This window comes from Chiloscyllium plagiosum, chromosome 9 (genome assembly GCF_004010195.1).
Source record: "Chiloscyllium plagiosum isolate BGI_BamShark_2017 chromosome 9, ASM401019v2, whole genome shotgun sequence".
Classification (NCBI taxonomy): Eukaryota; Metazoa; Chordata; class Chondrichthyes; order Orectolobiformes; family Hemiscylliidae; genus Chiloscyllium; species Chiloscyllium plagiosum.
The window spans coordinates 65,826,601-65,850,288 of record NC_057718.1 but is presented as its reverse complement, the minus strand read 5'-3'; the positions used below and the strand labels follow the sequence as shown (position 1 = coordinate 65,850,288).

The 23,688-nt window shown below is 40.4% G+C and overlaps 1 protein-coding gene across 1 annotated transcript in view; it reads right to left on the bottom strand.

Moving 5' to 3' along the window:
- The window catches only part of ipcef1 (interaction protein for cytohesin exchange factors 1), a 158,825-nt gene that overhangs the window by 38,685 nt on the left and 96,452 nt on the right, over nt 1–23,688 (bottom strand). The window contains exons 5-8 of the mRNA XM_043696126.1: nt 17,563–17,636; nt 9,104–9,175; nt 6,776–6,843; nt 6,579–6,667 (exon numbers count right to left, since the gene is read on the bottom strand). Of these exons, the coding sequence (XP_043552061.1) occupies nt 6,579–6,667; nt 6,776–6,843; nt 9,104–9,175; nt 17,563–17,636 (303 nt within the window). The remainder of the gene's footprint in view (nt 1–6,578; nt 6,668–6,775; nt 6,844–9,103; nt 9,176–17,562; nt 17,637–23,688) is intronic.

The following is a 23,688-nucleotide window of genomic DNA, read 5'->3' as shown; positions in this document are numbered from 1 at the left end:
GAGTGGTATACATATGGAATGAGCTGCCAGCGGAAGTGTTTGAGGCGGGTACATTAACAACATTTAAAAACCATTTGGACAAATACATGGACAGGAAAGGTTTAGAATGATATGACCAAGTGCAGGGAAATGGCTTCAGGGTGGATAGACAGGCCAAAGGGCCTGTCTCCATGCTGTAGGACTCGATGACTCAAAAACTTTATGACCATCATGCTGTATTGTTTTTGGTAGCATAGCACTTAAACCATCACAACCACAGATCAATATTACAGGATAATTCACATGCTCTTTTCCAGCAGATGAGCATTAAAAGATTCCAGATAAACTCAATGAGCTTGGAAGATATTATGACAAGGCACTAATGGATTTGCTTTACTAAATTTGTAGCTGACATAGTTCCTTGGCTGTGGAGTCCCAGTTAGACAGGATAGTGACAAAGTCATTTGGTATGTTGCCTTTATTGATCAGTACATTGAGTATAGGAGTTGGGAAGTCATGTTGCAACTGTACAAGACATTAATTCGGCTGCTTTTGGAATACTGCATTCAATTCTGGTGTAAGGCTTGAAAGGGTTCAAAGAAGACTTACACAGATGTTACCAGGGTTGGAGAGTTTGACTTATAGGAAGAGGTTCAACAAGTTGGGGCTATTTTCGTGGAGCTTTGGAGGCTGAGGGGTGACTTTATACAGGTTTATAAATCATGAGAGGCATGGATAGGGCAAATAGCATGCATTAATCTCAAATACAAAAAGACAATAGAAGTAATTAACATTTGTTTTCAGGCAAATTGATAGTGTCTTACCAAAAATTGGACAAATGCCAAGAAATATAACTTAAAAAAAGACAATGGCAAAGCTTTAAAGCAATTATAGCAGTAAGGCTTCTACAACTTCCACAAAATGAAAATCCAACTGATTGCCGGAAAGATTTCTGGCTGTAACAGGCTGCTTCTTATTTGAGATATTTTAGGTGTTGAAGGTGATTTCCTTGAATTCTAGGAGCAGCATTACTGTTTTATATGCTGTTGCATTGTTTTGGAACTTTGGAGAAAAAAAAGAGTCAAACCAACAGCACTTTTAAATGGGAGAGGAACAAACTAAAGCAGCACATGGAGAGGTCAGTGCAGGGGAGAGAGAGAGAGAGCGAGAGAAAGAAAGAAAGAAACCCACACTGCTAACTGACAGAGCAGTGAACCTGCGCAGTTACTGCCTTTGCTGTTGAATTAATATATCGCTGGATATCGGAGCGCATCTGGCAAAATTATCAAACAGTGAAATTCGCTACTGATCTTGGAGGAACCTGTTTGGGAGCGGTCACAGCACAGACACAGATAAGTGAATAGTTTGAAGTGTGGCCTTGGGAAATCTGCAGAAATGAATAGAGTGGGTTCTTTCTTGATAATATGTTTTATTGAGAGATGTCTTTTGATTAAACCTAAAATATAAGCCATAGCTATTAAGTTAGCCTGGAGCAGTATTTTGTAGAGGAATAAGATGGGGCTATTTTCTGGATCTGCAGATTGGAAGAAGCAAAAATGTCCCTTGGTTGAGTGATATAATCTTGTCAGATGTGGGAGTTTAGGGAGAGTTTATATGTTACTGAGGATTATATCTGCAATACATGCCATTGGTTGCGAATCCTATCAGATTGAACGGAATTGTTGGAGCGACAGTCAGAGGAAATGAGGAATTTACAAGAGCAATGGGGTGTGATAGCTGGCAGTTTTAGGAAGGGAGAAAAGTTGTTGATACAGTCGCATGGATGGGTTAACTCCAAGAAAGAGAGGTTGGCAGATAGTGCAGGAGTCTTCTGTGGCTATCCTCATTTCAAACAAGTTCATTGTTTTGGAAAATGTAGGGAGTGATGGATTCTCAGGGGATTCAGTCTCAGCATGAATAGCCATGTTTCTTGTATTGAGACTGGCTCTAATGTAATGAGGGGTATATCGGGTTCCAAGAGATTGATTGTGTTAGGGGGGCTCTCTAGTCCGAGGCACAGACAGACATTTCTGTAGGCAGCAGCGAAAAATCAGAATGGTGGGTTGCTTCCCTGGTGCCAGGATCAAGGATGTCTCAGAGAGGTTGCAGAATTCTCAAGGGGGCGAGGGACCAGCAGGAGGTTATTGTAAGCATTGGAACCAATGACATAGGAAGAAAAAAGGTTGAGATTCTGAAGGGAGAAGACAGAAAGAGTTAGGCAGGAATTTAAAACGGAGGTCCTCGAGAGTAATAATATCTAGATTACTCCTGGTGCTACATGCTAGTGAGGATAGGAATAGGAGCATAGAGCAGATGAATGCATGGCTTAAGGAGCTGGTGTATAGGAGAAGGATTCACATTTTTGGATCATTGGAATCTCTTCTGCAATAGAAATGACATGTACAAGAAGGACGGATTGCACCAAATTGGAAGGGGACTAATATACTGGAAGGGAGATTTGCTAGAGCTGCTTGGGAGGATTTAAACTAGTAAGGTGGGGGATGGGGAGTGGGACCCAGGAAGTTAATGAGGAAAGAGATCAGTCTGAGGCTGGTACAGTTTGTGGGCGGCATGGTGGCACAGTGGTTAGCACTGCTGCCTCACAGCGCCAGAGACCCGGGTTCAATTCCCGCCTCAGTCAACTGACTGTGTGGGGTTTGCACGTTCTCCCCGTGTCTGCGTGGGTTTCCTCCGGGTGCTCCGGTTTCCTCCCACAGTCCAAAAATGTGCAGGTTAGGTGAATTGGCCATGCTAAATAGTGTTAGGTAAGGGGTAAATGTAGGGGTATGGGTGGGTTGCGCTTCGGCTGGTCGGTGTGGACTTGTTGGGCCGAAGGGCCTGTTTCCACAATGTAATGTAATCTAAAAAAAAATCTAATCTAAAAGTTGAGAAAAGAAGCAAGCCAAACAGTCAGGGAACAGTCAGGGCAGGGAGGGACAACGCAGAGAACAAGGTAGGACTGATCAATTAAACTGTAGTTATTTCAATGCAAGGGGCCTAACAGGGAAGGCAGATGAACTCAGGGCATGGCTAGGAACATGGGACTGGGATATTATAGCAATTACAGAAACATGGCTCAGGGATGGACACGACTGGCAGCTTAATGTTCCAGGATACAAATGCTACAGGAAGGACAGAAAGGGAGGCAAGAGAGTAGGGGAAGTCAGGCTTTTGATAAGGGATAGCATTACAGCTGTACTGAGGGAGGATATTTTCAGAAATACATCCAGGGAAGTTATTTGGGTGGAACTGAGAAATAAGAAAGGGATGATCACTTTATTGGAATTGTATTACAGACCCCCTAACAGTCAGAGGGAAATTGAGAAACAAATTTGTAAGGAGATCTCAATTATTTGTAAAAATAATAGATGGTAGGGGATTTTAACTTTCCAAACATAGGCTGGGACTGCCGTAGTGTTAAGGGTTTAGATGGAGAGGAATTTGTTAAGCATATACAAGAAAATTTTCTGATTCAGTATGTGGATGTACCTACTAGAGAAGGTGCAAACCCTGACCCACCCTTGGGAAATAAGACAGGGCAGGTGACTGAGGTGGATTTTGGATTAGTGGTGCTGGAAGAGCACAGCAATTCAGGCAGCATCCGAGGAGCAGCAAAATCGACGTTTCGGGCAAAAAGCCCTTCATCAGGAATAAAGGCAGAGAGCCTGAAGCGTGGAGAGATAAGCTAGAGGAGGGTGGGGATGGGGAGAAAGTAGCATGGAGTACAATAGGTGAGTGGGGGAGGTGATGAAGGTGATAGGTCAGGGAGGAGGGCGGAGGTCAGGGATGGACCCTGACATGGACCAACATGGTCAGGGATGGACCAACAACAGTCATTGTTGTTACCTGACTGAGGTGGGTCAATGGGGGAGGGCTTTGGGGCCAGCGACCATAATTCCATTAGTTTTAAAATAGTGATGGAAAAAGATAGACCAGATCTAAAAGTTGAAGTTTTAAATTGGAGAAAGGCCAATTTTGTCGGTATTAGGCAAAAACTTCCAAAGGCCACCTTCATCTCCTCCCCCACTGACCTATTGTACTCTATGCTACTCTATCCCCACCCCCACCCTCCTCTAGCTTATCTCTCCACACTTCAGGCTCTCTGCCTTTATTCCTGATGAAGGGCTTTTGCCCGAAACGTCGATTTTGCTGCTCCTTGGATGCTGCCTGAACTGCTGTGCTCTTCCAGCACCACTAATCCAAAATCTGGTTTCCAGCATCTGCAGTCATTGTTGTTACCTGACTGAGGTGGGTCAATGGGGGAGCGCTTTGGGGCCAGCGACCATAATTCTATTAGTTTTAAAATAGTGATGGAAAAAGATAGACCAGATCTAAAAGTTGAAGTTTTAAATTGGAGAAAGGCCAATTTTGTCGGTATTAGGCAAAAACTTCCAAAGGCTGATTGGGGGCAGATGTTTGCAGGTAAAGGGATGGTTGGAAAATGGGAAGCCTTCAGAAATGAGATACCGAGAGTCCAGAGACAGTATATTCCCGTTAGGGTGAAAGGGAAGGCTGGTAGGTATAGGGAATGCTGGGTGACTAAAAAAACTGAGGCTTTAGTTAAAGCCTCAGTTAAGAAAAAGAAGGAAGCATATGTCAGGTGTAGACAGGATAGATCAAATGAATCCATAGAAGAGTATAAAGGCAGGAGGAGTATATTTATGAGGGAAATCAGGAGGGCAAAAAGGGAACATGAGATAGCTTTGGCAAATAGAGTTAAGGAGAATCCAAAAGGTTTTTATAAATACATTAAGGACAAAATGATAATTAAGGAGAGAATAGGGCCCCTCAAAGGTCAACAAGGCAGGCTTTGTGTGGACCCACATGAAATGGGGGAAATACTAAATGAGTATTGTGCATCAGTGTTTACTGTGGAAAAGGATATGGAAGATATAGAATGTAGGGAAATAGATGGTGACACCTTGAAAAATGTCCAGATTACAGAGGAGGAAGTGTTGGATGTCTTGAAACATATAAAAGTGGATAAATCCCCAGGACCTGATTAGGTGTACCCTCGAACTGTGTGGGAAGCTAGGGAAGTGATTGCTGGGCCTCTTGCTGAGATATTTATATCATCGATAGTCACAGGTAAGGTGCCAGAAGACTGGAGGTTGGCTAACATGGTGTCACTCTCTAAGAAAGATGGTAAGGACAAGCCAGGGAACTATAGACCAGTGAGATTGATGTCCGTGGTGTGCAAGTTGTTGGAGGGAATCCTGAGGGAAGAATGTGCATGTATTTGGAAAGGCAAGGACTGATCAGGGATAGTCAACGTGGCTTTATGTGTGGGAAATCATGTCTCACAAACTTGATTGAGATTTTGAAGTAGTAACAAAGAGGATTGATGAGGACAGAGCTGTAACCATGATCTATATGGACTTCCGTAAGGTGTTCGACAAGGTTCCTCATGGGAGACTGGTGAGCAAGGTTAGATCTCATGGAATACAGGGAGACTAGCCATTTGGATACAGAACTGGCTTAGAGGTAGAAGACAAGAGGGTGGTAGTGGAGGGTTATTTGTCAGACTGGAGGCCTGTGACCAGTGAAGTGCCAGAATGTTCGGTGCTGGGTCCACTACTTTTTGTCATTTATGTAAATGATTTGGGTGTGACCTTAAGAGATATTGTTAGTAAATTTACAAATGACACTAAAATTGGAGGTGTGGTGGACAGCGAAGAAGGTTACCTCAGATTACAACGGGATCTTGACCAGATGAACCAATGGGCTGAGGAGCGGAGGATGGAGCTTAATTTAGATAAATGCGAGGTGCTGCATTTTGGGAAAGCAAGTCTTAGCAGGACTTATACACTTCATGGTAAGGTCCTAGGGAAGACCTTGGAGTGCAGGTTCATAGTTCCTTGAAAGTGGAGTCACAGGTAGATAGGATAGTGAAGAAGATGTTTGGTATGCTTTCCTTTATTGATCAGAGTATTGAGTATAGGAGTTGGGAGGTCATGTTGTGGCAGTACAGGACATTGGTTGGAATATTGCATGCAATTCTGGTCTCCTTCCTATTGGAAGGATATTGTGAAACTTGAAAGGGTTCAGAAAAGAGTTACAAGGCTGTTGCCAGGGTTGGAGGATTTGAGTTACAGGGATAGGGTAAATAAGCTAAGGTTGTTTTCCCTGGAGCGTTGGAGGCTGAGGGGTGACCTTATAGAGGTTTATAATATCATGAGGAGCATGGATGGGGTAAATAGACCAGGTCTTTTCCCTGGGGTTGGGGAGTCCAGAACTAGAGGGCATAGGTTTAGGGTGAGAGAGGAAAGATATAAAAGAGACCTAAGGGACAACATTTTCATGCAGAGGGTGGTACGTGTGGAATGGACTGCCAGAGGAATTAGGTGGAGGCTGGTACAATTACAACATTTAAAAGGCATCTGGGTGGGTATGTGATTAGGAAGGGGTTGGAGGGATAAGGGCCAGGTGTTGGCAGGTGGAACTAGATTGGGTTGGGATATCTAGTCAGCATGGACGGGTTGGACTGAAGGGTCTGTTTTCGTGCTTACCATCTCTATGATTCTATATCTTAGTATTTAAATTATCCACAAAATCTGTACACTGATTCTTCACATGTTTATGTTGTACTACACATTTACCTGCTTTTCTTCTAGTTGGGATGTATTTGATAACGATGAGTCCTCTGGTGGAATGTCCACATCTTCTTGTTCACTCTCACTCCAACATTCTGCAGGGAGAAGGAATTCACCAGAAGATGTGGTTTGTTGAAAATCTTTGACTGACAAGCTGAACATTTCAGAGAATGTTCTCAACTCATGTCAACAAATGCACATACCTCCATTTTTTGGATCCGAAGCTGGAAGAACATATTCAATAGCAGCTAAACCCATTTTATTGATCCACCTAAAAGATTAATGATGGTTATAGTTTGCTGTAATGCATCTTGAACTCTGTACATTTTTTGCTAATGACAATGAAACTACCAATTTATCTTCCAAAGTTATTCATTATTAAATGCAAGTATCACTCTCCCTATCCAGTCTTTAACAATTCTTTTAGAATGTGTAGGCAATACTGTTTTCAGATTCCAGCTACACAAGTATCCTTATCTATATATGGTCGGGTAATGTATTTGGAGTTGCTTCACTAGGTCACAGTGTCAGTATAACCCATCTGCACAAGGGAGGTAGCACCTTCATTCTGGTGTGAATAAAGCTTTCCAGTCTATTTGACACAAAAAGATCCTTGCTTCTTTTCAGGAATGGAAGCAATTTAGCTTGAAGTCTTAATTTCTGGACATTGGTCTGTGATCCCTGCCAGAAAATGAATTCATGCAGCCATTGGGTAAAGGTAAGATTGGTGTTCTCATGAAAGGGGATGACTTAAACTATTAACACTTTCTTTCTACATAGATACTGTCTGTCCTCTAGCATTTTCATTATCAACAGCAGTTATGTTCCCAGTGCTGGCAATCACTTGCTAACAAGGCTGGAATAAAAACAATGGATCAGTTATTCTGATGGCATTCCAGCAGTGTGGACAGGAATTACATGTTGGAATCACAGCAAATCCCTGACAAAATTGACTCTGAAGAAATTGCTTGAAAAATTGAAAATTATGGTAGGCAATTTCCCTGCATCTTGAACCCTCATGAAAAACCTCTTAATGTCAGAAACTTCAGACTCATTTAAGCTTAAAAATTACTGAGGAAAACTTCGAGAGATTAAAATATTCTCTAACTGCTGGCTGACTATTCAATTGAACCCAAATTCACTACTGATCCTGCACCCAGCTACACTCTTCCCCCCCAACCTCTGAGAACCCTCGAGACATGTCACCTACCACCCTCTGACCCAACTCAATTGCCACAAAATAATCCTCACTTCCTAAACATCCAATACCACATCTCTGACCTGACCCCACTGGGCCCAACACCTCTGACTCAACCTCAAATGACTAGAACCTATCCACCAATTGCCCCCCTGCCTCCACCCCATCGGCTTGATACATCCTTTGAACTGACACAATGCCCTTCTGAGCTGAACCCCAACCACTAACTGATGCCCTGACTTAGCCTGAGCACTCATTCACTTCCCTGAAATCTTACCCACCTTACTCTACTCCCTCACCTTACCTGACACCCTAAAGCCTTATCTATGTGGCACCTTACACCCCTTGTTCACCTGGCATTTTTTTTGCCCTCACATACCTGGTATTCTACTCATATCCCTGGCCTTTCACCCATTCAGTACTCTACACGCCTTGTAAACCTGGCACCTAATTCACCTTACCCACATAGCATCTTTACCACCGTCATCTACTTGCATGCTATACTCATGTTTACCTTATATACGTAACCCTTCACAGTAGATTTTAAAGTTTTAGAAGACATTGAAACTGTACAAATACTGTCCGGTGGTTCTCAAAGGGGACATAGATTCTGTGATGACATGCTACACTTGGGATTCCTGGACAAATTTATAACAGGAGGACCCTGTGCAGGAATCTCCAACACAGAAGTCTCTAAAAGTGTTTTTTTAAATCTGATCATAATATTTGGGCCAATAACTTTTTAATGTGAGTTACAGAAGACTGTTAGCTATATTTCATGAAGATGAGGTATCAACTTTCGGTGATGAAGAACAAAAGTTCATTATCCTATTTAGGTCTCTTTAAAATCTGGCACTCTGAAGTGTACTGAAGTATTTATTCGTTGGTCGTTTAATTCAGATTTCATTTTCAAATCATTGAAACATGGCAACACAGGATACAGGATTGCCAGGTATAACAAATGTAGGAAATAAAAGAAACGTAATAATGACAATAGAGAAAAGGATGTAACTAATAATATGACCAATACATTTTCACTCATGTTGAAATCAAGTTTCACTTCTCTTCCCTACTCAAACTCATTCTTTCCTAGTACCTCCTTGCCAATCTGCTTTATATTTCCTACTTCACTCTCCTAGTTTTCAAACACTCAAGTTAGAATTACAGAATTACTTCTTCCTTTTTCCCCTGTTATGTCAGGTTTGTTGATGCCCTAAAATATGGGTCTTGGTCCTTCAGTTTGCTCTCTTGATTATAAACAACATTGAAACTGGAAAATACATCAACATCACTGCAATGGAAACACAAAACAGCCCCACCACCAAGTACTTACTTGTTCATTTCAACAGCATTCTCCGCAGCAAAATAGAACTTCTTGGATTGTGGATGGCTTGCCTTTATTGCACTTGATTAAGGGAATAGAAAACAAATAATAAATACAAATTTCCATTGTAAAGGTCAAACTGCTGATTTTTCTGGATGTTTTGCTCCCAGTTACCATTGGATTCAGAAATGTTTGCATTTATTTTAAAGAGTAGTGAAAACAGTAGTGTAAAATGTCAGTGATTCAATTGGAATAGAGATTTTGATAACTTCTGATCATTGTAGTTCAAATACTTGCATGAGTATTGACAATTTTTTAACAGCTCCTTATGTTATTAAATTATTTGTCCAAAAAGCTGATCTAAAGTGAGACTTTGACTTTGCCTGTATATTATTAGCTTAATCATGTAATTGTATTGGCAATGTGCATGTTATTTATTTCATTCTTCCTAGTCATTCACAGTACCAGAACCAGCTGTTTAATGAATTGAATCAATGGTTAGTGTTCCATTCAGCAATCCAATCAGTTCCATTCCCTTAGTCTATCCCTGTCATCATCAAGTTAGTTCTTTCAGATGCTCATTCAATTTTCTTTTGAAATCATTTGTTATCTCTGCTTTCATCAACCTCGGGGGCAGTACATTCTAATTCATCACTATTCAGAATATAATGAAGTTCTATTTTGTATTCTCCCCTACATCTCTTGCTCAAAACATCAATTATCTGCCCTCCAGTGCTTGCACCATCAGCTAATGGGAAGCTTTTCCTTATCTGGCTTATCCAAACCTGCTGTGATCCTATACTCTAACTATAACTCCTTCAATTTCCTTGTTTAAAGGAAAACAACTGTGTAGCTAAAGTCCTTCATGCCTGCTGCCATTCTGGTAAAGCTCCCCTGCACCATTTCAAGGAACCCCACATCTTTCCTAAACTGCAGTGAACAAAACTGGACAGAATATTCTAGTTGTGGCCTAACCAGAGCTTTATTTATCTTAAAATGTTGTGTTAGTACTTAATGCCTCTATTTATGAATCTCAAGATTCCTTACACTTTGCTAATTCCTCTCTCAATATGTCTTGCCACCTTCAAAGGTCTATGTACATGAATTCCGAATGCATGTCTGTCCTTGCACACAATTTAAAACTTTGCAATTGAATGGAATCTTTCGCTCTTAGCTTTTAGAAGAGCAGGCAGGGGGAACATAACTGGGCAGAAGACAAAAAAATCAGTTACCTGACAACTGGTCAAAGCTTTGGTATTAAGTTCGCAAAACTCTTCAGGTGGGTAGGCGTTCCTGACCATCATGGTCAGCAAACTGTTTTACATTCATCAGCATGTTATTAACATCTCACTGGAATTATGCTCACTCGTGCAATAAAACAGAAAACACATAAATTCATAAACACAACCATACTTCGAGTGTACCTGATGGGGCAGACTGCTTGATCCAAGCTCTGATGAGTACAAATGTCTTGAGTAACTCAGCTGCTTCACAATTAAGATGCTTCTTTTGCGCAAACACTTTGCAGAGTAAAGGCTGAAGCCTGATTGGGTCAACCAGCTCATAAGAAGGCTCAGTCAGATGTGATCTTGCTTGTAACCCTTACACCCCTCCCCCCCCCACACACAACACTATCTTGACTGGGTCAACAAGTCTGCCCAAGTGTGACAGCAACACAGGTTGCACTGACCACAGCTCAACTCAAAAGGTTCAGATAAAGGTGGGTGAGACTGAAAAGAAAGGAATTTAAATGGTGTGTCTGTTCAGGACAATGGAATGAATTAATGTTATTTCTGCAACTATAAATTCTGATACAGAACAGGAATGAGAAAATATATATTCAGCAAAAAGAAAGGATATGTTAGCATGAGACGTGATTACAGAACAATGGTGGATGTATGGGCAAACAGGAAAAACATCTTTTTTCCCCACTTGCACCGAGACACAGGAACAAACTCTAATTAAAGAGGTCAAAGTGGCCTCTGGATAGAAATAGATGCTGATAGAAGAAAAGATATGCCTAATTAATGACCTACAGTAGACTAACGTCGAACACCCTTGTGGGAGTCAGAGATAAGAGTTTGTCATGGACAAGACAGGATAAACAGTTGTGGGATAAGTCTTAAGGAAATGAGTGACGTAAGCGAAGCAGGGAACAAACAATGGAATAAGGAAAACATATGGGAAAAAAACTGTATAAATTGCAAGAGTTTGTTGGGGTTTACTGTGCATTTGTAATTGCCGTACCTGGCAATTAGACAAGGCACCCACTTGCAAGTGTACAAATTAACGACTCGGATTCAGATTTTTGGTCTCGGACTGAAATTATTAAAGTGAGTGAGCTTTTGTTTCTCACAGGAAGGATTCTGGGAAATGAGGGGAAGAAACTCTGATGAGGAGGAAGTGAGCAAATAGGAGGAGACAAAGCCCACAGAGATGGGAGAGAAAAGGGATCGGCAAATAAAGGGATTGTTGATAGTAGATAAGTGATAACGTGGGTCACAAAATTAATTGAAAATGTGTTGGCTGTGCTGAATGCAGCCTATTTCATGATAAGACCTGTGGTCTGTGGGTAGATAATAAACAAGGAAGAAGGTGTTCATGCTCTTAAATTGTTGAACTTGATGAAAGTGAGGACTGCAGATGCTGGAGATTAGAGTCGAGACTGTGGTGCAGGAAAAGCACAACAGGTCAGGCAGCATCCGAGGAGCAGGAGAATCGACATTTCGGGCAAAAGCCCATCATCAGGAATGACTCTTCATCGGGGTGAACTTGATGTTGAGTCTTGAAGGTTGTCATGTTTTCGAGGGAGAAACTCCAGAATGCATGGCCAATGAGCCCAGTTTGAACCCCTCAGATCAATTCTGGGCAGTACAGCCCATGCATCCACTAGGACGATCATTGAATAGATGATTGGAGTTTTGAAGATGTGCTTCCACTCCTGGACTGCTGAGCAGGAGCACTCCAGTACTGGACAGAGTCTCTACAATAGTGATTGTTTGTTGCACCCTGCATAACCTAGCTCAAAAATAGGTGTCATGGAAGGCAACACTGGTGATGAGGATGCTGAGGAAGCCAGGGTGCTATTAAAGTGAGGCAAATGACAGAAACAGGTAGCAGCTAGATTTGAAGACAAATGGCTGCATATGGTCAAGTGAACAATCAGAGCTACAAGTTTATGAAGGTGCTGAGACATTCTTACGCTCAAGGGAATACTTGGTTTATAAGTTTCAAGAAGTAAACTACATTGTTTAGCATAAATTGTAAGTTAATTCATTCCACTTGTACCAATAGCTTCCTGCTCCATTTCCTGGCCAGACCATCAATATGGAGTTATTTTTAGGATTATATGAATGAACCCTCACTTTGCAAGGGGTGTTTACTTTTTCCAGAGAGTAGAGGAGAAAAATAATTCTAATTGATTCCAAATGTCAAACATCTTGTTTAAGTTCTGGCTTTTCAGATGTTTGTTCCTCAAATGGCAGCAAAGATCAACACCCTCAGTGTTCTCTGCACCACTCCACATGATGCTCATGGGGAGCTTGTGTCTTGATGCCACCTTGGGGAACTGTAGTTGACTTAGCTGAAAGATGCTGCTGCTTTGTGGACCAGCTAACCTTGATAGGCATCCTCGCATTGTCTGAGGCCTAGATGTATCTGGCTTACTGAGGGTCCAAGGTTGTATGTGCAACCTTCTCCATCTGTGTTTGGGTCCCTGGAAAATGGAGGTGGTGTTCCAAGGCATCTCAGGAGTGTCCTGGGAGGGCATTCCCTTTGGTACTACAACTTATGATGCAGTCCCTTCTCCCTGCAGAATTGTTTACATTCTTTTACACTGGCACCAGGGAGGTAACATATCATATTGGATCCATGATGACGGATATCAAAATGCATGTCTGTCCATGCCTATCCTGATTCTGGAATTTCCTATAATGATATTAAACTGGAAAGGATACAGGAAAGTTTTACAACAATGTTACTGAGACTGGATGGGTTGAGTTATAAGGAGAGGCTGGATAGGATGGAATTTCTTTCCCTAGAGCATAGGAGGCTGAAGGGTGAGCTTATGGAGATTGATAAAATCATAACAGGCATAAATAAGGTGAATAGTCAATATTCTTTCCTCAGGGTAGGTGAATCAAAAACTAGAGGGCATAGGTTTAAGGTGAGAGGGGAAAGATTTAAAAGGAACCTGTGGGGTAACATGGAACGAGCTGCCAGAGGAAGTGGTGGAGGTGGATACAATTACAACATTTAAAAGACATTTGGATATGTATGTATATAGGAAAGGTTTAGACGGACTTGGGCAAATGGAACTAGTTCAGTTTAGGAAACCTAGTTGGAATGGACAAGTTAGACCAAAGGGTCTGTTTCTGTGCTGTATGACTCTATGGCAGCATTTCTACCTTTGCTGTTATCGCTAGTGCAGCCCCTTTCCATTGGTGTCATGGTCGAGACTATATTCATTCAAAGAGTCTTCACTCCCAACAGTCTCCAATTCCAAGTACATTTTGACAGCACCATGAAACCTGCCTGAAGAATCTTGTATTTCCTGCCTCATTCTAACCTTCCTCAACTCTTACTATCTACAAGATGTCATTCTTGGAATGTACAATCCTGGAAACACTTAGCTTCCCAGAAGTGGCAGATTGTACTCATTGTATTTAGATGTTATGATGAATTTTACAAAAATAATATATTCTTGGCTTTAGGTGACTTGCTATTTAATTTTTCTCTCCATTTCGTTTGCAGTCCAGATCTAGATCAGTCTAAACCAACCTGTTGGATTTGCCTAGGTATACCACATCTGGTTTCTCACAGAGGAGCCACTTGCCACTGTACAACATCTGCACTGATGCCTAATTGAGATCAAGAGCTGGGAAGCTTATTGAAATGCAGCCTGAGCATTGCTATTCGATAGTGTCATAGAGTCATAGAGTCATACAGCATGGAAACAGACCCTCCCATCCAACCAGTTGATGCTGACCAGATATCCCAAACTAATCGAGTCCCACTTGCCAGCACCCGGCCTATATCCCTCCAAACCCTTCCTATTCATATAGCCTTCCAAATGCCTTTTAAATGTTGCAATTGTACCAGCCTCCACCACCTCCTCTGGCAGCTCATTCCATACACGTACCACCCTCTGCATGAAAAAGTTGCCCCTTATGTCTCTTTTATATCTTTCCCCTCTCACCCTAAACCTATGCCCTCTCGTTCTGGACTCCCTGACCCTAGGGAAAAGACTTTGTCTGTTTATCCTATCCATGCCGCTCATAATTTTGTAAATCTCTATAAGGTCACCCTTCAGCCTCCGCGCTCCAGGGAAAACAACCCCAGCCTGTTCAGCCTCTCCCTATGGCTCAAATTCCCGACACTGGCAACATCCTTGTAAATCTTTTCTGAACCCTTTCAACTTTCACAATATCTTTCAGATATGAAGGAGACCAGAATTGCCTGCAATATTCCAACAGTGGCCTAACCAATGTCCTGTACAGCCACAACATGACCTCCCAATTCTTGTACTCAATATTCTGACTAATAAAAGAAAGCATACCAAACGCCTTCTTCACTATCCTATCTACCTGCGATTCCACTTTCAAGGAGCTATGAACCTGCACTCCAAGGTCTCTTTGTTCAGCAACACTGCCTAGGACCTTACCATGAAGTGTACCTGCTAAGATTTGCTTTCCCAAAATGCAGCACCTTGTATTTATCTGAATTAAACTCCATCTATCACTTTTCAGCCCATTGGCCCATCTGATCAAGATCCTATTGTAATTCGAGATAACCCTCTTCGCTGTCCACTATACCTCCAATTTTGGTGTCATCTGCAAACTTACTAACTGTACCTCTTATGCTCACATCCAAATCATTTATGCAGTTGCAGTAACTCATTACTCTTATACTCTAACCCCCTTGAAATAAGAGCTAACATTCCATTAGCCATCTTTTCTTATAACATTATTTCCTCAACATATTTAAATGGATAGAGTTTACAAAACGATTGTTTCGATAGGTCCTGTTGAAGGAATCAGCTTGATGAATAATGACGAACATATTGCCTTCGGTCTCTGAACATGATTAATTACTAATCCCGTAAGGTGAGTATGCACTTGCTGATGAAGGGCCAAAAGTGTCCTACAGAGATCAAATCAATGCCTGCAATCTTTGTTAACCTCCTAGAATCTTCTAAGTGCTTGCTCTAAATCTGTGAATTTTCACACATCAACAGCAAATGTGAGAAAAAAATTATCTTCATTATTCAAAATAAATTTGGCTGCATTTCACATTTACCAAATGTAACACGACAGGCTGTTGAATTGAATGAATATGATCACAAAGTAACATGATACCTTGTTTCACTTTGAGATTTATCTTTCTTCATGTAGCTAAGGCAACGTAATTACTGGGCAAGAAAATGTAACGGTATAACTTCAACCTAAAAAGGTGACTGTTAGTTTCATTAAAAGACACTGAACTTAAGAAAAATCTCATTAGAGTAATTAAACATGAACAACGTAAGCAGAAGGATTGCAACACAATGGGAACAGTTGCTGGTGTAAATGAGCAGAAATATTAATTCACTGCCTTTTGAATGATTACTGAAATTTACACTTAACTTATGTTTTAGTTACAAGAATGATATTTTTAGAATTTGGAATCATTTTGAGTTCAATTTCCTTTACAGAAATTCATTGATTTACATAGGATATACCACACAGTGCATTCCTTTGGGTGAAATATTAAATCCAAGAGTGCACTTTCAAGTGATTTGATAAGATCCATTGTGTTGTAAAAGGTAATAGCTCTAAATGGGTTAATGATCCACTTAGTTTGGCTCCACCCACTCTACTGATGTCACACACATTCTGTGGGTGGAGATTAGGACTTAACTCTAGCTTTCAAATAGAACAGATGTATCTGGATTTGCTCCATAAAGTCTTTGTAATTATGCCTGATCAAATATAGTTGTGCTTATATTTTTCACATCATAAATCTTCTTGCTTTCTAAAAACAGTGTCCCCTCTTTAGATACTCTATGGTAGTCTACCCCTGCTACTAACTATTAGATAGGCCCAAGACAAAGGAATATTGGTGGCAGCAAACTAATTCAAAAAATCCTAACCCAGTACCAAATATTGGCTGAGGTGGAAAATCCCACAAAGTACCAGGAGTGGTCATCTCAGAAAATACCACATGTAGCTCTATTGAAAGGTGCTTTGGCCAACACTTCTATTTCAAATCATACCACCAAAACCAACTGGTCATCCATTCCCTTTGTTGTTTTCAGAACCTTGATTTGAGAAAATTGGCTGCAATATTTACTAACGTAATAACAGTGATTGCCCTTCAAAAATTCCTTAAAAATAGTACAAGTTCTTTGAGAATCTGATGGGCAGCTATATAAAACACAAGTTCTTCCTTCTGTCTTGATCAGCAGTTAACTATTTTCAGCGTGTTCATTGCACTCAGTATATTTTCTCTGAGTCTTTTATTCTCACTCATATGAACTTCTAGCATGTTCAATCATTCATCCGCATTACCTTCCTGGACTGTTTACATGGCCCTTAGTGGCAAACTGTAAATATTGAGTCAGGTCATGTTAACCTCCCCACAACCATCATTCTGGATCCCAGGGCTACTGCTGCCCATTAGCATCTTGTGGATTAGCCAGAACATTCTCCTTACGTTCGTACAATGTTTTTCACCTTGACTGACTCATGCTCAATCTCAACTTCCTGTTTGCTCTTGAAGATACTTCCAAATGCTCACATCAGTTCCATCACCAAAGCATCTTACTTCTGAAAAAATGTCTCTGGCTGATGATCTTTCTCACTCATTCTATTATAAGCCTGTGTCATTAATTCGTGCTGCATCTTCCTTTTATCTTTCAAACCATCAACAGATCCAAAACTTGAATTTATATCTTCATCTTGTCTAGACTTAATTTATTCAAAAGACTAATCCCTCTGTCAAATGCTACCTTTGATAAACCTCAATTTCAGAAATGCCCTAAACTCTGCTTCAAAATTGCATTTCTGCTCTCACCAAACTGTGATCATGCAATGCTTTGAGCACTACAAATTCAAAATATATCCCTTCATTGCATTTGATAACATTTGTAATCTTCTTCAACCTTAAGACTGTTTCTGTTGTTCCAACAGTCATCAAAATCTCCTTTTCATTGGTGGGAGATCCTTAATAGACCAGAAACCTTCAGAGATTGATCTTTTCATTCAGAACCTGGCTATGTTATCATCTCTTTCTTAATCAAAGATTTTCTCAAAAACTTCAATTTTGAAATGTCTCCTGTTATCTTCCCTCACCTCTTTCCCTGTTCCCTAATCTCTTCTATGGAATGCTTCATCATATGAAAAGCATTATAAATGTGCAAGAATGTGTTGAACAGATAGTAAAGTTTTGATGTGATTATTGATTGTTCATTTAATTACTACATTACTTACTGTTTCTTTTTGCACTCTGTTCCTTGATCAATCTTGAACTTTGGTAAACTAAGGAAACCTTCAGCTTTCTCTGCCTATGGAAGAAGCAGAATTGGTTCAAGTTCTGATCAATTATCAAGTTTATTGTCATCTCTTTTTTAATTCCTACTTTAAACCTTTACTCCAAAATGGACCAAACAAGATCAAACATTCTTGTACAAATAATTGGGAGTATTTGAAAACAAATTATACTAAACTTTTATGATCATTATAATTTTTGCTGATCAAAGTGCAGCAATTTTGTTTCCACCCTTTAAATTATAAAATATAGTCTGGACAGTAGAATGTTAGAGATTATGTATTTATTACATGATTGACCAATTCTCATTATAAATATAGGGGAGCAATGCAACAGATGATATCCTTTCACCATACCTCCTTGCACAGTAGCCCCCCCGTTACATTGTTCCTGTGAGCAATGTAAACCCAACACCACCCTCTGATTTGGAACCAAATCCATAACACTTAGGTCTGTTTAATTCTAAATTTGCAATCAATTACTTATGAAGTGAACAATTTACAGAATATCTTTTCATTCATTTTATATATTTTGATAGCCAAGAAAATATTTGTGTGAGGAATTAGAATTGCACTGTGTGCTCATACTGCTTGAAAATGGTGTCAATGGGGCAATATCAGGTAATTTAAAGGCTGGAAACAAAATTGCTGCACTTTGATCAGCAAAGATTATAATGATTATAAAAATTTAGTATAATTTGTTTTCAAATACTCCCAATTATTTGTACAAGAATGTTTGATCTTGTTTGGTCCATTTTGGTGTAAAAGTTTAAAGTAGGAATTAATAAAGATCTTACATCTGCTGGAAATATGGAGAGAAAACAGATCTGACATGACATGAGTCATGCCATTTTGGTGCTCAACTTTCCAGTTAACCCGTTTCTCTGAGTCTTGCTCAGCTACATACCTATTCTGCAGCAGGATGCATTATTTGATGGGATCATCAATTTCTTACAGGTTACTTTCTGAATGATTTATTTTAGTTGTTGCCATATTTCTACAAGACTTTGTTACTTCTCTTAGTTCTTTCAAATTGCTGATAATTTTTCTGATTTCAAGGCAAATGCACAAACCAGTTGCTAACAGTAATGAGTGTATTAATAGGCATTTCGCTTCAAATACAGCATGGCAGGGGAGTAAATAGAGGTCACACAGAAAAGGACAAATAGAGAGTGGAAGAGAAAGAGGAAGATGGGTATAAGAATTCACGTCACAAGGGGCATATCGACCCCTAATCTTCAAGGGACAAATGTACCAGCTAGAAGCCATGAGAAGTCTGCACTTCATTAAGAATATCTTGTCTGAAATCTACCAAACGCAGTAGCCACAACTGCAATATGAGTGAAAAACTATACTACACTGTACATGCGTAGGCTTATTACATTAAGAATCCCATGTTCAGGGGTTATCCAAAGTAGCCTCTTTCATTTCTCATAGTTCGCTCTTCACCTGAAGACTTATTCACGTGAACTAATGGGAAATTAATCTTTTTCTTGACTACCTACTGGTGTTTTATTTTCTATATTCAAAATGTTCTTTAATTCAAATTTAACAAACGACATAGAGTGACAGAGTCATAGAGATGTGCAGCAGAGAAGCAGACCCTTTAGTCCAACACATCCATGCCTCCTAGATATCCTAAATAAATCTAGTTCCATTTGCCATCACTTGGCCTATATCTCTCTAAACCGTTGCTATTCATATACTCATTCAGATGCCCTTTAAATGTTGCAATTGTACCAGCATTCACCACTTCCTCTGACAGCTCATTCCATATTCGCACCACCTTCTGCATGAAAAAGTTGTCCCTTCGGCCCCTTTGAAATCTTTCCCCTCTCACACGAAACCTATCCCCTTTATTAGATTCCCAACAGTGTGGAAACAGGCCATTTAGCCCAACAAGTGCACACCTCCAGAGAGTAACTCACCCAGACCCATTCCCCTACATTTGCCCCTGACTAATGCACATAACACTATGGGCAATTTAGCATGACTAATTCACCTGATCTGCACATCTTTGGACTTTGGGAGGAAACAGAGTACCCAGAGAAAACACATGCAGACACAGGAAGAATGTGCAAACTCCACACAGACAGTGGCCTGAGGCGGGAATTGAAGCCAGGTCTCTCGTGCTTTGAGGTAGCAGTGCTAACCACTGAGCTACTGTGCCACTTCTAGTTCTGCACTCCCACAACCCAGGGAAAAAACCTTGCCTATTCACCCTATCCATGTCCCTCATGATTTTATAAACACCTATAAGTCACCCTCAGCCTCCGAAGCTCCAGGGAAAATAGCCCCAACCTAGTCAGCCTCTCCCGATAGCTCAAATCCTCCAAGCCTGCCAACATCCTTGTAAATCTTTTCTGAACCCTTGCAAGTTTCACAACATCCAAAGATGGCAGACAGATGGGTGACAGTGAGGGGGGACTGGGAGGAAGCAGCCAGTGCAGGGACCCCCTGCGGCCGTTCTAAACACCTATAAGTCACCCTCAGCCTCCAAAGCTCCAGGGTAAATAGCCCCAACCTAGTCAGCCTCTCCCTATAGCTCAAATCCTCCAAGCCTGCCAACATCCTTGTAAATCTTTTCTGAACCCTTGCAAGTTTCACAACATCCTTCCTATAGCAGGAAAACCAGAATTGCATACAATATTCCAAAAGTGGCCTAACCAATGTCCTGTACAGCCACAACATGACCTCCCAACTCCTGTATTCAATGCTCTGACCACTATCCTATCTACCTGTGACTCCACTTTCAAGGAACTATGAACCTGCATTCAAGGTCTCTTTGTTCAACAACACTCCCCAGGACCTTACCATTAAGTGTAGAAGTCCTGCCCTGCTTTGCCTTTCCAAAATACTTAACAAAGACTATATGTTAATTTACAGTATTCTTTTTAAAATTAGGATAGTGAAATAATCACAACTACAGTTTTTGATTACATGTTCCTTTGGTTAGAACCTCATCATGTGACTCTGATACCTACTCATCTTATTCCAGCCAGTTGGTTTGTCTCTAGAACCTTCTTAGTTTTGATTACGTTTAATTATCTCTCCACCTTAACTAATCAGTTCATAGGTCATCCCTTCATTTGTTATTCAGCCTGTCAACACTCTACTCACACTATTTGTACTTATCTCTTGACACTCTTAATTACCTCGAATTATCTTGCCACAATCCCTCCACCTATATATTCTGTGCCCGTGCAATTCCCTCCACTCCACTAAATGAAGGAGCAGTGTTCTGAAAGTTTGTGATTTTAAATAAACCTGTTGAATTATAAACCTGGTGTTTTGTGACTTTGACAATGTAAAGTATGTGATTTACATGAATTAACATCACTTATTTTAGAGTTTGGATTTTGAACTATGGCATGTGTGTTTTGGTATATGTGTATTGAAGATGTTTAATCATTAACTTGTCAATCTTTCCAGAACTATGTTTTCAAATTAATATTTTTGAGAGGGCTATTCCTGGATCGATAATTGGAGTTTGTTTACAGTGAGAGTTTTTTGTTTATTCTCTTCAATCAATGGGAAGCATTAGTTTGCCTCCAGTGAGAAGAATCAGGAATTGGTTTTCTTTTTCATTTGCTTAGGGGAAATCCACAGATTGGAAAGCTTTTGGTTGTAGTTCCTAGGGCGAAGGGAGGTGATGGCCTAATGATATTATCACTGAACTGTTAATCCAGAGACCCAGATAATTTTCTGGAGCCCCAAGTTTGAATCCCATCATGGCAGATAGTGGAATTTGAATTCAATAAAATAAAACATGGAATTAATCATCTGATAATGACCATGAATCCATTGTTGATTGTTAGAAAAACTCATCTGGTTCACTAATATCCTTTTGAGAAGGAAACTGCTGTCCTTACTTGTTCTGGCTTACATGTGACTCCAGATCCACAGCAATTTGGTTGACTCTTAACTGCCTTCTGGGCAATTAGGGATGGGCAATAAATGCTGCTGAGCCAGATGGACCCCAACCCCCAACCATTCCATAAATGAATCAAAGAAAACAAAAGAGCTCGGTACGATTACATGTAGGGACAGTTTCTCCTGTAGAAGAGAGTTAATTCTGAACAGTTAGGAAATAGGTTAATTCTGTGTAAAGTTTTAGTTTACAAAGTCCAGACCAGAATTCTTTGGTTAGATCTTTGGCAGGGTTATTTGAAGCTAAAAGTATTTAAGCTTGGTTGTGAGAAATTAAACTGACAAGACTGGAAAGAAACAGTTAATTCAGATCTGAAGGTAATAGGGTAGCGATAGTGGGGAATTTTGACTTAACCAGCATTAACTGGGATAGTTGTAGTGTGAAAGGTATAGAAGGAGCAGAATTCTTAAACTGCATCCTGAATAGATCAGTATGTGGAAAGAGAGGGGATGGTCCTGAACTGAATTTTAAGTAACAAAGCTGGGCAAGCGGTTAAAGTATCAGTGGGGGAGCATTTTGTAAACAATAATTGTAACTCCATTAGATTCAAGATTATTATGGAAATGGACAAAGATGGTCCTAATATCAAAGTTCTAAACTGGTTGGAAGGCTGACTTTTTAAAAAAATAAGATACGATTTGGGCAGAGTGGACTGGGAACAGATGCTTTCAGGTAAATCTGTCTCAGAACAGTAGGATGCATTCAAGAAGGAAATATGGAGAGTACAGGGTCAACATCATCCAAAAAAGAAAATGGTGGGACTATCAAATCCTGTGAGCCCTGAATGTTGGGAGCTATACAGCATTGGATTCAGAAAGAGAGGCTTATGGCAAATAATGAGTATTCAAAACAACAGAAGCCTTAGAATATAAAATGTGCAAGGGGGAACTTAAAAAACAAGTTGGGAAAGCTAAAAGGGGACATGAAAAGATACTGCAAGTAAAATAAAGGAAAAGCTCAATTGTTTTATGGGTCCATTAATGCTAAAGGTATAATGAGGGGAACAGTGTCTATTGAGGACCACAGCAATAATTTGTATATGGAGCCAGAGAATGTAGGTATGTCAGTGTTCACTAGTGAGAAGGACGATATGGATACAAAAATCAGGGGGAATGTCTGTGATATAATTAAAGACATTAGCATAGACAGAGAGGAAGTTCTGAGTGGTCTGGTAGACTTAAAAGTCGATAAATAACCAGGGCCAGATGAAATGTATCTCAGATTGTTGAGTGAAGCAGGGGACGAAACAACAGAAACACTTGCAAAAATGTTCAATTCCTCTTTGGCCATAGAGAAATGGCAGATGACTGGAGGACAGCAAAATGGTACTGTTATTCAAGAAGACAGCAAGGGATAAATTAGGAAACTAGAGGCCTCAGTGGTGGTGAATTATTTGAAATAATTCTGAGAGACAGAATGAATCTGCATTTGGGGGGGCGGGGATTAATCAAGAATAGTCAACATGGTTTTGTTAAAGGGAGATCATGTCTGCCCAATTTGATTGAATTTTTTTGAAGAAGTGACCAGATATATAGATGAGGACAATGTTTTTGATGTGGTTTACTTGAACTGCAGCATGGCTTTTGATAAGGTGCCACTTGGAAGACTGATAGCAAAGATAACAATCCATGGGCTCCAAGGAAATTTGGCAAATTAGACCCACAATTGGCTGGATGACAGGAAGTGGAGGGTGATTGTTGAAATATGTTTTTCCAGATGGAAGCCTGTGTCCAATGGGGTCGCTCAGGGTCAGCATTGAGGCTGTTGTTGTTCATGATTTATATAAATGAGTTAGATTTGTAAGTAAGAGGGTTGTTCAGTAAGTTCACAGACAATACAAGAATTGGTGGAGAGGTACATAATGTGGAGGATAGCCTTAGATTTCAGGAGGATATAAGTGAGCTAGTCAGTTGGGTTGAACAGTGGCAAATGGATAGATGTGAAGTGGTGCACTTGGGTCAGACAAATAAGGCAAGGCAATACATGATGAATGGTAGAAGCCTGGGAAGCACCGAGGATCAGAGGGAGCTTTGTGTGCATGTCCAACGGTCTCTTAAAGTATCAGGACAGATGGATAAAGTGGTTAAGAAATCTTATGATATACTTGCCTTTATTAGCTGAGGCAGAGAGTTTAAGAG